The sequence below is a fragment of the Myotis davidii genome, unplaced genomic scaffold (genome assembly GCF_000327345.1).
Source record: "Myotis davidii unplaced genomic scaffold, ASM32734v1 scaffold332, whole genome shotgun sequence".
Classification (NCBI taxonomy): domain Eukaryota; kingdom Metazoa; phylum Chordata; class Mammalia; order Chiroptera; family Vespertilionidae; genus Myotis; species Myotis davidii.
Window position 1 is genome coordinate 1,301,470 of NW_006285779.1, and position 14,421 is coordinate 1,315,890.

A 14,421-nucleotide genomic window follows, 5' to 3' on the forward strand; every position below is an offset into this window, starting at 1 on the left:
ACCCAAGTTAAAATTTTATTAGCAGTCAGCTCTGCTTTCTAGATTAGCAAAAGACACAGATCGTAGATATTAAACTCAGATATTTTGAGTGACTTGGGCAGTCTGGGATGCCAAATAACACACCGCCAATAAAAACAGAATCCACAAAACACTCTGAAATCCCCTGCTAGTTTACATGATAATGCTCCAAAATTCCTTTGTGCTCACAGGTGATAATGCAGTTTCAATTCACAGCCAGTAAACGCTGGACTGCAGATAGCTGCTTAGAGGAAAATTGAGCACTATTATTTATTCTAATCTACTTCTGTTTGCCTCTGAGTTTCCTGTTATAGGCAGATATTATAGCTAAAGAAAGGCATTTATTTACCAGTGTTACCGCAACAGCTCACCTTATTTAACATGTCCCTTTCTCTCAGAAGCTCGTCCATTGCTTTCTTATCAAGTTCTGCTAGTTTCTTTGAAGCCTCCACCTCTAAATCACCAGGGAGAAAAATAATGATAAATATGGAATCAACCTAAAAAGAAATCTGCCCAGCCGGCCGATGTAGTTCAGTGGTTGAGCATCAATCCATGAACCAAGAGGTTCGATTCCCAGTCGGGGCACATGCCCAGGTTGTGTGCAAGAGGCAGCTGGTCAATGTTTCTCTCTCATCCATGTTTCTATCTCTCTCTCCCTCTCCCTTCCTCTCACTCTAGAAAGCAATAAAAACATATTTTAAAATAATCTGCCCACGCCCTGACCAGTTTTGCTCAGTGGATAGAGCGTCGGCCTGCGGACTGAAGGGTCCCGGGTTCGATTCCGGTCAAGAGCATATACCTTGGTTGCGGGCACATCCCCGGTGGGGGTTGTGCAGGAGGCAGATGATCGATGTTTCTCTCTCATCGGTGTTTCTGATTCTCTATCCCTCTCCGTTCCTCTCTGTAAAAATCAATAAAATATTTTTAAAAAAAAATAATCTGCCCACATACAAAACTTGCTTTACATATTTATCTATAGCTATAAAACGACTGTTTATTAACTGTGACACACTCTTCATTATAACTGAGGAAGATCTTCCTGTCTCACTAGACCAGCGGTTCTCAACCTGTGGGTCGCGACCCTTTGGGGGGGTCACCTAAGACCATCGGAAAACACATATATAATTATTGTTTTTGTGATTAATCACTATGCTTTAATTATGTTCAATTTGTAACAATGAAATTGGGGGTCACCACAACATGAGGAACTGTTTTAAAGGGCCACGGCACTAGGAAGGTTGAGAACCACTGCACTAGACAGATGGGAACTGAGGCATAGAGAGATTAAGCCACATGCCAAGGATCTGCAGCTAGGAGGTAACAAGGCTGAGATTGGGAGCACAGGTTCACTGACTCGAAAAGTCCTTGCTCTTTTTAAATCCTTCTTATTATACAAGTAATTAGAAACACAGAGAGAAACTAGAAATAAAAACAAGTTAAAAAAAAAGAATTCAAATCAACCACAACCTGTTTAGGATTTTGATGTCCTGTAGATTTTTTTCCTGTGCAAATTATATGTGTGTTATCATTATAAATATGTATATGCATGCCAAAGTAATCATGATACACATGTTGTTTTGTAACTTGCTTTTACAATTAACAAACAAAATAAACATCTCTATATATTATAAATGTGCATCAACATCAGAAGTTTTAATTACTGCATATTTCTCTATATGAAAATGTGTTATTTATTGAGCCAATTCCCCTTCTTAACATTTAAATTGCTTCCATTTTATTTACTTATTTGTAATTTTTAGCAATGATGCTGTAAAAGTTATTTTTAATTTGTTACTCTAGAAGCAGAAGTCCTGAAACAAAAAGAATTTTTTAAGACATTTTTCTCCTCCTGCCAAATTTCTTCCCCCCAAAATTAATAGCAATTTAATTCCTCACACAAACCACCACTAGTTATCATTCTCTTTGATCTTTGACAATGTGATGGATTATTAAAACCAGTATGCCTGTGTTTAATTTATATTTCTTTGTCGGGTAGTGAAGTTGACTACTTTTTCATGTTTAATGATCACTTATTTGTATTTGTTTTTCAAATTGTCCACACTTTAACCTTTGCCAGTTTTTCTCATAAATTGTTTATCCTTTTTGTGGATTTTAAGAACTCTTTATGTATAATAAGGATACTAACTCTGACTGACAATATTTTGGTCATTTGCCTTCATATATAGTCTTTAGTACATTAAAAAATAGCTATTATTTCACTAAACTTCTCAATCTTGGCTTTATAGTTTCTACATCTGGTGTCAACTTTTTCCCCAAAAAAGTAACTGATTATCATACTACCATTTTTTAATAACCAGCCCATATTGTACAGTTGTATGAAACAGCATCTTTATCTTAAATGAAAATTTTGAATCTTTCTGTGGCCTTTCCAATCTTTTCCATTGATCTGTTAGACATCTCTACTATACCATTTAATTATTGGAGCTATATAATACACTTAAATACCTGGGAAGGCAAATGCTCCCTTATCACTCTTCTCCAGAATTGCTAGGCTATTGTTACATATTTATTCTTCTGGAGAACACTAGAATCCATTTTCAAGTTCCAGCAATATAACTCACTGGAATTTTTATGGATCATATTAAGTATACAGATTAATTTAGACTGTTTTTTATCATTATTACATTAAGTTTTCTCATCCAGGAACTTGGTATATCACTCCATTTTTCAAGTCTTCCTTTACACCTCTCAATAGAATTCTGTAGCACTTTTTCTATATAGGTCTTGCAGATATCTTGGTAACTTTATTCATAGATATTTTATTACTTTACTTGTTATTGTGAGAGGGGGCTTTTCCATCATAGTTTCTAACTGATTCTTTGTATGAAAGAAAGCTATAGATATCTATATATTTATTTTATAACCTGCCACCCTATTGAACTCCCATTAGTTCTGGCAGTTTTTCAGTTCATTTCTTGGGTTTTGTTATAGAAAAATAAATAAATAAGTGGAGGATTCATCCTCCTAACCATAATGTCTAATGCCACTCTTTGATCAGGCAGATTAAAGGAAGAGGTCCCTAAGAAGAAATAATGGCTAGCGATATCTATAAACTAATAAGAAGAGAGAGTGTGAAGACCTCTATAAACATGATTTCAGTATGAAAGGTTGGGTTCAACAATGACTATGTAATTTCTTTTCAAAGCTTAGAACTATTGCAAGCAAAAACACGGGAATTTAAATAGAGGAGTGTTTTTTAAAGTCACTAAGCCTGTTACAAAACAAGCTCTCGGGATCCATTCTCCTTCCCATCTGTCACATTAGATCATTAAACTGTGCTAGACAGTAAGCATGCTGAGGGCAGGGACCTCCATGCACCCAATGCCTACCATAGTACCTGCATATAGTCGTCATCCAATTTATCGAATGAAAGAACAAGTGAATGGAGAAACTGTCAAGGTAAAAGATTTTTTCCTGATGTCTTAGAAGGAAAAATAGCTACACTTCTTAAAGGCTCACATGACATATGTTTCCAATAAAATCTTACCTGGAGATTCAGATTTTACCTAGATGTATGTTTTTTTGGTGATTTACGACTCACAGCAGCCCACTGGGAGTGAATACAGTGTTCCTGCCTCATATATTCTGGTATAGTTGGAATTCAGACCCGATCCTCTGCCTCTCCAAGTCCAGAGCTTTTTCAGACACCCCAAATTTGACTAGTTTCCCCTATTTTCAATTATATCCGTTTTCTTTTTAAAAAAATATATTTTATTGATTTTTTACAGAGAAGAAGGGAGAGAGATAGAGAATTAGAAACATCAATGAGAGAAATTGATCAGCTGCCTCCTGCATGCCCCCTAATATTCTTTTCAGAATGGGATCATAGTCTGTCCTATTACTATATACATAGTAATATATCTGGATAATAATAGATGACATTGAGTAAGCACTTACTATGGGCTAGGCCAGTGGTTGCCAAACTGCAGCTAGCGAGCCACATACGGCTCTTTGGCCCCTTGAGTATGGCTCTTCCACAAAATACCACGTGCGGGTGCGCACATACAGTGCGATTGAAACTTCGTGGTCCATGAGCAGAAGTCGGTATTTTGTGGAAGAGCCACTCTCAAGGGGCCAAAGAGCCGCATGTGGCTCGCAAGCCGCAGTTTGCCGACCACAGTGCTAGGCACTTGGCCCCACATGTTTTATGTGTATTAGTTTATTTCATCCCCCAAGACCTAAATATGGTGGAGGTGGGATCTGAACCCAGGCAGACGTGACTCCAGAGTTTGTATCCATAGTGATTTTTCTGTACTAGATGGCCTTCCCTGGCACTTAAATTTTGCCTCCACAGGCCAATGAGAGAGCTGGTAGAACAAGTGTTTGCCAGATGGTTAAGTACTAACAGAAAAAAGAAACTAGAAGCCATTTACTTTTGTCCCACTAATCCTTGGTACAGTATTGCCTCAAATATTGCTGACGGGGGACATTCATTTTCCTTTATCCCTATCTTTGGTGAGAAAACGGACTAATGCTGAAGGTCATGTACAACCCAAACCTAACAGTATAGATGTCACTCCATGACAAATACTGAGCAATACTTTGGGCTGGATTTACAGTGTGCCAAAATAGTCTGTTGAAGAATTTTTTATTTTTTTTTAAATATATTTTATTGATTTTTTACAGAGAGGAAGGGAGAGAGATATAGAGAGTTAGAAACATCAATGAGAGAGAAACATCTATCAGCTGACTCTTGCACACCCCCCACTGGGGCTGTGCCCGCAACCAAGGTACATGCCCTTGACCGGAATCGAACCTGGGATCCTCCAGTCCGCAGGCCAACGCACTATCCACCGAGCCAAACCAGCTAGAATTTTTAAGGAATTTTTAAGGAATTCCTAATGATGTCCCCTCCATACTGTCCACCCACCAGTTTGAACGTTGTTTCGCTGATTTCATTTGCATGGTTTGTGGTTTGTACACAGAGCCCCGAGTTGCCAAATGACATTAGTCACCAATGAAATGTCTATAAATGCATTTTATAAAGGCACAAAATAATCCTTGGTTTACCTCTCTCTAATCCCAAGATCTGACTTTTTAGCGTTTCCTTGTGCTGTTCTACTTCCGCCTTTTGGTCTTCGATCTGGTGTAATTTCTTATGGATTTGCTCCCTGATTTTGTTGAGCTTCCCGATGTCAGTGCGCATCTGATGAACTTCTTCCTCTTTGGCCTGTAATTAGTGAGAGAGAGTTAAGCAGGGGGACATTTGGTAAATAACGGGTGACTGGTTGATGGTAAACTCAGAACTAGAAAGAGGAAATTCTTCCTATGTCAGTGTGAAGTTACTCTCTTGGACTAAATCAAAACACACACTGTTTGGTTTTGAGGGAAATTGAAAAACTGTATTCTGTGAATAAAATATGTAGCTGAATAAGCTAAAAATAATAAAAAGACAGATTAAACCTGATGTCCCCAGGCACCACTGAATGCTGAGCTGTGTGTATCATACATGTGTGGATTTTGTGTATAGACGCTATATTCCATTAGCAGTTTTCACAGACTCACAAAGTGATCTCTTTCAGAAGGTTATTAACATGCCATAAAGTATTCAAATACGTTTGTACGCACATGGCCACAGCAGTACAATTACATCCACGAGAGGAGGGGGCCTCCGTCCTGAGAGGATGGTAGCCAATGGGTGTATATTCAGACAGGTGGACAGGGCAACATTAAAAGGTAAATCTACATAATGCCCAAAGGTACCAGAACAATAAAGTCTAGCAAAGGAAAACACCAAATTTTTGTCTATGGGCTTCAAGTTTTATGAATTTTGTTTACATTCAAATTAAATTCACTTTTCAAAATTTTGTCATTTTTAGAAATTACTGGGAATGCAACCAGTGACACTTCTACAAATAAACTTGGGAATTATCCCCAGTTCTTGCCACTAAAGAGACTGAACTTAGCTGGGTATGTTATCCTCAGATTATTGGGAGAAGTTGAATGCCCTAGGTTCAGGATCCCTTAACAAAAATCTATCATCTTTCAAGGTGCCCCAGTCGTGTTATCAAAAGAGAGAATTAATGGCATAAGTACTTTTACTTTAAGTGCACCTTAGGGGCTAATATATTATTTTGCCTTAAGTAGTCGTTTCATTTCTGCTTTAACTTACAACCTTCTCATAGGGAATGCTTTCGAGTCAAACCATTCTAGACTGTTTTAGATGTTCCTCAGCCCCGGGTCCTACAGGGTCCAAATTAACAGACCTAAATCCCCTTTCAATTGCAATAATAAGGTGTTCATATTCAATAATTATGCATCCAGACCCCATAGTCAGATTTCAGAAAAATCCTGGAGTCCTCTGAGACTGCATACAAAACAAGATACAAGATGTGCAATGTATGTGTGTGTGTGTGCGCGTGCGCGTGTGTGTGTCTGTTCATATATTTCTGTTAGATTCTCAGAAGGGCCTGTGATGCAGAAACTGTATAATACATTACTCAAATCTAAGTATTATTTTTGATCGGTCACTCATTTTATAATCAATATTCTAACATAATAGGGTTTACAGAGTTTTCAGAATTTTGTTCTATTAAGCATGTAGGCATAACATATGTACCCAGCATAAAGTTGTTGTCCAAACTTAACTTGCAAGCACTCTTCAGAAGAAGGGGAGGAAGAACAGGAGGCCTGTCTTAAAGTTTGCATTGGACAGAGTGAATATCATGCTTCTACAATCCTAGAAGTAAATACCTAATAGAACCAGTCCATCCCCCACCCTGCTCGTTCTACCTTCTCATTCTACCTGCATCTAAATGGACCCGTGCAGTTAAACATGAAAAGAATCCATCCAATTTTCCATACAAGTAATAAAACGCAATCTGACTTCTTTGCTATTCGCTCGTGTAAATGATTTCTAGCTCTCGGCAACCGGTGACTTGCTAGGCTCAGTTACAGAGATGAACATCTGAGCTTGCTTTGGAAAGCATTTGCATAATCATATGATCAATAATCAGGTTTGCAATGTTATAAGTAAGAATGGGACTTATCACACTGTCTGCTTCCAGGCACAAAGCAATCACGACAGGCTTGCACCTGTCTGATGCATCAAGGCTAATTCAGGTTATGGAACCGAGAGCTCCGACCGCACAGCAAACCTATAGGGAAGGAAGGAGGGAGTGCTAGGCAACTGATGTGTCACTTGATGGTTACTTTGAGCTCCAATGCCTTCTGCTGGTTTTCCTGGGATAGCTGCTCGCAAACCAAAGCGTGTTGTTCATTCTCTTGCTGAAGTTTAGCATTTCTCATCTGAAACTGCTCCAGTTCCTTTGCAGCTCTCTCGTTCAATATCTGAAAGAGGCAGAATGAGCTGGTTAATTTTTTTTTTGATTTGATTACAATATCTGTGTCTCCACACAGGAAGCCCCACTGCTTTTGTCTTTGTAGAAATGGTTCTTTATCCCCGTGAAAGCTCTAACGCACTCAAAAATGATGAATGTTACTGGTAAATGGATGAGGAAAATGACGCCTTACAATGAATAACACAGAGAGGACCTTTTTTTTTTCTGAGAGCCTTGGGAACTCTTGTTCACAGGTGGTGGATAAATATTTTAATACCATTCGGCAGGCTTCGCATACACAACAATTGCTATAGTCATTGCAAATAAGCTAGGGATTCGACCGAGTTTTATCTGCTGTGAGGCTCCGAAGCTACCTCTTCAGAAGCAAATCCTGTATTAACATGCCTACTACCTGTTCTGGAACAGAACCATTCACTAACACCAACACAATTCCCCTTTAATCCAACTTAAGTCAAAACCGTGGAGCAGCAGCGGGATGGTTTCTAACAGCCTGACCACAGTGTCAGCTGGCTTTTCCTCTTACACTCCTTGACGGTAGGTTTTATAAAAAGAGAGGGTTAGATTTTTAGGGTGCCGTTTCTGTTGGGAGAAAACTGGGGAGACGGAAGGATATCAAATCGCCTGAAGGACAAAAAGAGAAAGACACGTATTTAGCTGACCTTGAACAGCGTGAGGGTTGGAGGCACCCTCCCCACACAATTGAAAACCCTCCCCACACAATTTGACTCCCCAAAAGCTTAACTACAGTTGTCCCTCAGTATCCACTAGGGATTGGTTTCAGGACCCCCTAGAATACCAACATCGTGGATGCTCAAGTCCCTCATCTAAAATGGCACCAAGCAATGCATACAGTTAGCCTTCCCCGACGGAGGATTCCCAACTGCAGTTTCCTAACTGCGGATCGGAAACAGTATTTTTGATCCATGGTTTGTTGAATCTGCGTATGGAAAGCCTGGAGGTAAGGAGGGCCAACTGTATATTTATTGAAAAACATCTGCATCTAAATGGACCCGTGCAGTTCAAACCCGTGTAGTTCAAGGGTCAGTAAAGCTTTCACGTAAGCAAGAGTTAAACATGAAAAGAATCCATCCAATTTCCCATCAACAGGGACTAAATAAGATGTAGCTGGCTATGCTAAAAATAAAATTGTTTTACAGGAGTCCTGGATATTGCTAAACAAAGCACTATAGTTTTATCATGATGTCCAAAATTCTCTCGGATTTCACGCTCAAAGAAGTCTCATATTTTACTTGAGGATACTATATATTGTTTATTATCTATTTTATTTCTGGCTCTATATAAAATAAATAAAGCAACTGACAAAGAAATGTGTTCTAATATCTATTTTTTAAATAGAAAAATGCTATATGGCCTGACAATTCTTTGGAAACTTCCTCAGAGAAAATATTTTCCAGAAATGACTTTTTTTTCAATTACATGAACTGCTTCTTTAAGAAATGAGAAATGACAGACTAGAATTATTACTAAGTTACCTTAAACCACTATTACAGGGGAAATGTTACCAAAAAATAGTACCTTATTTAAAGTGTGTAAAGACTGAGTATGGTTCCCTAAACTTGAACCTTTAAAATAAACCTGTTAAAAATAAACCATCTTATATTTGCACAATGGAATACCATAAAGCTATGAGAGTGAACGCTCTATGAGCTCTGTCCAGTAGGACTTTCTGCCCTGATGTAAATATTCTCTATCTGTGCTATCCAGTACGGTATCTACTAGTCACATCTGGATCTTGAGCACCTGAAACGGTGCTAGTGAAACCCCAGGAACTGAATTTTTTATTGTATTTAATTTTAAAACAAATTTAAATAGCCACATGTTGCTAATGGCTACCATATTGGAGAACACAAGTCTATAACTATGTGGCAATGACATGAATGAATCTCACAGACAAATATGGAGAAAAGGAAGATAGACATTAAAAAAAAGTACATCCTGTAGATTTCATTTCATAGTACAGAAAGGCAAATTCTGATCTCTGCTTAGAATTCGGAATAGAGGTGACCTCTGGGGGGAGAACATGGCTAGGAGGGGACATAAGGGAGACACCTGGAATACTGTTTTTTGGGCTGAGTGCAGGTGACCAAGTGGAGAAAACCGATCAAGCTGTATACTTGTGACTTAAACACTTTTCTATGGTTATTATACATTAAGAAAAGATTGTCCTGGCCAGTGTGGTTCAGTTGGTTGAGCGCTGTTCTATACACTGAAAGGTCGCCAGTTCAGTTCCTGGTCAGGGCACATGCTCAGGTTACAGGTTTGATCCCGGGTCAGGGTGGGAACAGGAGGCAGCCAATCAATATTTTTCTCTCACATCTATGTGTGGGGTTTTTTTTTCTCTCTCTCTCTCTCTCTGCCCCCTCCCTTCCTCTCTCTCTAAAAAAATAAATTAAAATATATTTTTTTAATTAAAAGTTAAAAAGAAATTAACCTGTTGGAGCTGGGGAAAAAAAAAAGAGGGCACATATCTACCTATAAGAGCTATTCGAAGGGCTCAGTGTCGTATTACCAGCAACTACAGTAAAGGGAATTTGCTGCTTTCCAAAGAAAATACAAAAGGCCCCAACAGACCCTGAACCAAGGTGCTGGTCTTGTTTTGGGGAGGACCCCCATGCAGCCCGCACCCCACGCACCTTCTGCTCCTTCAGCTGCTGCTCCAGCCTCTGCAGCTCCTCCTTGCTCTTCTGCACATACTGCTGCAGGGCCTTGATCTCCGTCTGCCTGGTGTCCATGTCCGTCTGAATCTGCTTGAGCTCTTTCTCCAGTTTTTCCTTCTTCCGAGTCTCCCGCAAAGCTTCATTCTGACGTTGCTGGATTTCTTGTTGGAACTACAGGCACAGAAAGGACAAGGAGTAAAGACATGAACCCCTCCCAGGACAGGTCTCAACCAGCCAAGCTTCTCCCTCTCCCAGGGCAGTCACTTTGTAGTAGCATTTCCCCTGTAGGTCAGTCATCTTTGAGCCCTAATGTAAAAACACCTCAAGAATATTCTGCTTTGCCCGGCCAGCATGGCTTGGTGGTTGAGCATCAACCTATGAACCAGGAGGTCACGGTTCAATTCCTGGTCAGGGCACATGCCCAGGTTACAGGCTCGATCCCCCAGCAGGGAGCATGCAGGAGCAGCCAATCAATGATTTTTCTCTCATCATTGATGTTTCTATCTCTCTCTCCCTCTCCCTTCCTCTCTGAAATCAATAAAAACATGTTTAGCCCTAACCGGTTTGGCTCAGTGGATAGAGCGTTGGCCTGCGGACTCAGAGGTCTCGGGTTTGATTTCGGCCAGGGGCATGTGACTTGGTTGCGGGCGCATACCCAGTGGGGAGTGTGCAGGAGGCAGCTGATTGATGTTTCTCTCTCGTCAATGTTTCTGGCTCTCTATCCCTCTCCCTTCCTCTCTAAAAAAATCAATAAAATATATTTAAAAAATAAATAAATAAAAACATGCTAAAAAAAAGAAGTGGGGTGGGTAGGGGCTGTGAGCTTAGAAGAAGGGGGGGGAAGATGGGAAATATATGTAATACTATCAACAATAAAAAACATATTTTAAAAAAATCTGTTTTGTTTTTCAGAGCCTTCCCACTAAATATCCACCCTGATGGTGGACACAAATCCACAAAGAAGGTATAAAATCCAATTAAATATGGAAGCCCAGAATCTAGAAAAGTTAAACATGGAAGGAGCTCATCCAATTCTCCTTCAATGGGAACTAAATTAAATGTAGCCAACTACCCTAAATGTGAAATCATTTTGTACATGAGTACTGGATATCGCTAAAGAAAGCACTAGAGCCTTATCATGGTGTCTGAATTCTATGAAAGGCCTTTCTCTTATCTCATGATCAAAGGTCTCCTGTTTTTCTCCTAGAGTTGGCATTTGTGTATTATCTATTTGACTTCTGGCTTAATGTAAAAGTGTTCAGAAGGGTTCAGCCAGATGGCTTCCTTTCAATGGAAAAGGGTCAAGGGAACTACTTTCAGCATCTCCAGATGCAGGGCACCCTGACCTTCACCAGGGACAGTTTCTTGGGCCAGACAGAACTGTAAGCAGTGCCCTGCCTTAGTGGCTTCTCAGACAATGCTGAGAGGAGTGGCTCCAGTAGAACTGCTCCTGCAAGAACAAACCAAAGACACAAGCAGAATCGTGGATGCCACCGTTGGACAGCAGGGCAGGGGGTGGGTGAATGGTGGTAGGGAGGCTGGGGAAGGACAAAACCTTCTTCTGGAAGGAAAAGGTCCTCCATCAAGCCCTACTTGGCAGAGCGGACCTGCATGATGGCGTGCTCTGCCTCGTCCCGGCTTCGTTCCGCACTCAGCTGCCGATCAGTGGTCTGAGCTAAGGACTCCCGTAATTTCACCACTTCTGACAAGAGCTGGTCTCGCTCCTTTGTCACTTCTTCTTTGAACTTCAGTAAATCTCGGATACTGAAAGAGAAGAACACAGGAGTCAGACTAAACAGCCATCTGCTCATGAGGCCTCCTTATCATCCTCTGAGCTCATTTTCATGGGAAAGACTCCAGATCAGTGGTTCTCAACCTTGGCTGCACATTAGAAGCACCTGGGAATCTTTTTAAAATCCTGATTTCTGGGCCTCATCCTCTGGAAATTCTGTTTCCTTGTTACTAATGTTGTGGCCCCACCCCATAACAAAGAAACAGAATTTCCGGAGGATGAGGCCCAGAAATCGGGATTTTAAAAAGATTCCCAGGTGCTTCTAATGGGCAGCCAAGGTTGAGAACCACTGCTCTAGATCAAGGACGAACACTATTCAGGTGTGAAAGAGAAAGATCTTCACGCCCTGACATGGGGATTGTTTGTGAGTTGTTAACTGAAAAAGTGCCAATAATACCATGCATAAGGTAATCCCTTGTCTTATATTTAAGAAATTACAGTGTCCAGGGAAGGCAGGGGAGATTGGGTAGGTGGGAAGAGATTAATCATATAACTTATATTCATATATGCATAACTCATGGACACAGACAATAGTGTGAAGGCCTAGGATGGGAGATGGGGCAGGCTAGAAGGGGTCAGTGGGGAAAAAAGAGGGACATCTATAATACTTTCAACAATAAAGATAAATTTTAAAAATTTTAAATAAAGTTAAATGAAAAATAAGAAAAAAGAACTGATGAATAAGTACTCAATATGATAGAGATTAAAATTTTTATGATTAAATTTATTAGAAATAATGAAAAAAAATTTAAAAAGTGTGTGTGTGTGTGTGTGTGTTTTATAGGGATTTAGACACCAACTAGTAGCTTATCTCTGAAAAGTGGAATTTAGGGTGGAAGACTTGGGGGGATGAAGTAAAGATCACCCATATCTCTGTATTATTTTGAATTTGTTACAATAAGACTATAATTGCTATTGTCAACTCTTGTAATTAACCCTAAGGAGTTACGAATTTAGGAAACTATTGATTTAATATATTCCTTGGAGGTCTATGATTATAGCTATAAAGTCTAAAGTTAAGCAAAACCAAGCAAACGGCACACATTGCCACTTTTCTATCCATTAGCCACAGAGTATAGTTTCTCCCAAAGAAATGCAACACATATCAAATGTTTCCAACAACAAAATTTGAAAAATCATTCATGATGCCAGTATTTAGAAAGTATGTGATAATATTTGTTTATTTGAATTGTAAACCAGTTACTTCCACATTTCAAAAATCATTACATATAATTTGTCATGACTTTCTGCAGAATTAGCATTTCGAAAGTAGAAAAACTATGTCAGATATGACTTGTGCAACAGAATTAGACTAAAGCAAAGCAGCCACTTTAGAGCTGAGAAAGCAGAGGCCCTTGCAGCTGACAGTCATCAAAGGACTATTCCAAACACAATAATTTGATGATTTTTTTTTTCAACAACAGCTTTGATATAACATGAAACCACATTGAAACTCTTTTCCAGAAACAAAACCTCAAATCCTAATGTTACTATGAAGACAGAAACTACACCTGAGGGCACTACTGAAGACAAAATCTGGGCCAGGCAGTTTCTTCAATGTCCCTCCTCAATCATGTGCCACTTCTCATTAAAATGCCTCCTAACTGAATCAGAGCCCTCACATTGCTCTTCAGTAGCTGCTCTGATTATGCTTGACTTCTCTAATTAAAAAATATTAAATAGTTTATATGATTAAATATTAAGTATTATGTATGATGGCTACCATATCTTCTGTTTTTCTAGTCCCTCCCCCAATACCTACACTTAGAACTATTACCTATCAACATTGGATAAATGCATCTAGAAAGCATAAGAAATCTAGATGGCAGTTAGATTTGGTTAAAGATGCCTAAGAAAGTGCATGTTCATTCCTGATCAATGCAAGGTTTTGCATGGCCTGCACAGTGCTAAGACTCCTGAAGCGAAGGGAAAGATGTCTTAGGGCAAGGGGTTCACAGCCTAATGGGTACAGAAGCACATCAACAACTAATTTCAATTCAATGTGATCAGTGCCAGACTTGAGGTAGATGAAGACCCTATGGAAACAGCGACTCTTCTGCTTGGTCATTGAGTCTGGGGGTGGGAGGGGAACTGGAACAGAGTAGCTGATGGCCAGGAAGTTAAGACAGTGTTTGAGATGGGTCTTGAAGGATGCAGAGTTGTGTACTACGTGGAGAAGGGAAGAAAAAGCATTCCTGGCATAGAAAACAACATGTTCAAAGGTATGGAGGCAAGTAAAGACGGTGTTGTTGGACATGAGTCGAGCCAGCCTAACCGGGGCACATCTATGAAGAGCCCAGAAAAACATGTTGAAGATTTTGGACTTTATCCTTTAGGAATGGATAGATTTAAAGGTGTTTATGCCGGAGATGGAAGCATGTGGGTACATGTTTCAGCATCATGAACCTGGTATGTGGCAGATGGTAAAGAAGAGAGATGTCTCCTTGAAGGCAGGGAAACCAGCTAGGAATCTACTGCCAAGTCCAGCAGGGCAAGGGAGGTCCAAACCAAGGCAGTAGCACTGGAGATAGCGGGGAGGGAAAGACTGAATCAACAAGACAAAGTTTTAAGGGAAGAAGGGGTGGCAAGAGTGAAGAGCAACTCTGTTTTC

The 14,421-nt window shown here is 39.8% G+C and overlaps 1 protein-coding gene across 1 annotated transcript in view; it reads right to left on the minus strand.

Moving 5' to 3' along the window:
- Positions 1–14,421, minus strand: part of CFAP58 (cilia and flagella associated protein 58) — a gene marked incomplete at its 5' end in the record, with an annotated part of 82,571 nt that overhangs the window by 63,870 nt on the left and 4,280 nt on the right. The window contains 5 exons of the mRNA XM_006756650.1: positions 390–472; positions 5,050–5,209; positions 7,192–7,329; positions 9,995–10,189; positions 11,626–11,782. Of these exons, the coding sequence (XP_006756713.1) occupies positions 390–472; positions 5,050–5,209; positions 7,192–7,329; positions 9,995–10,189; positions 11,626–11,782 (733 nt within the window). The remainder of the gene's footprint in view (positions 1–389; positions 473–5,049; positions 5,210–7,191; positions 7,330–9,994; positions 10,190–11,625; positions 11,783–14,421) is intronic.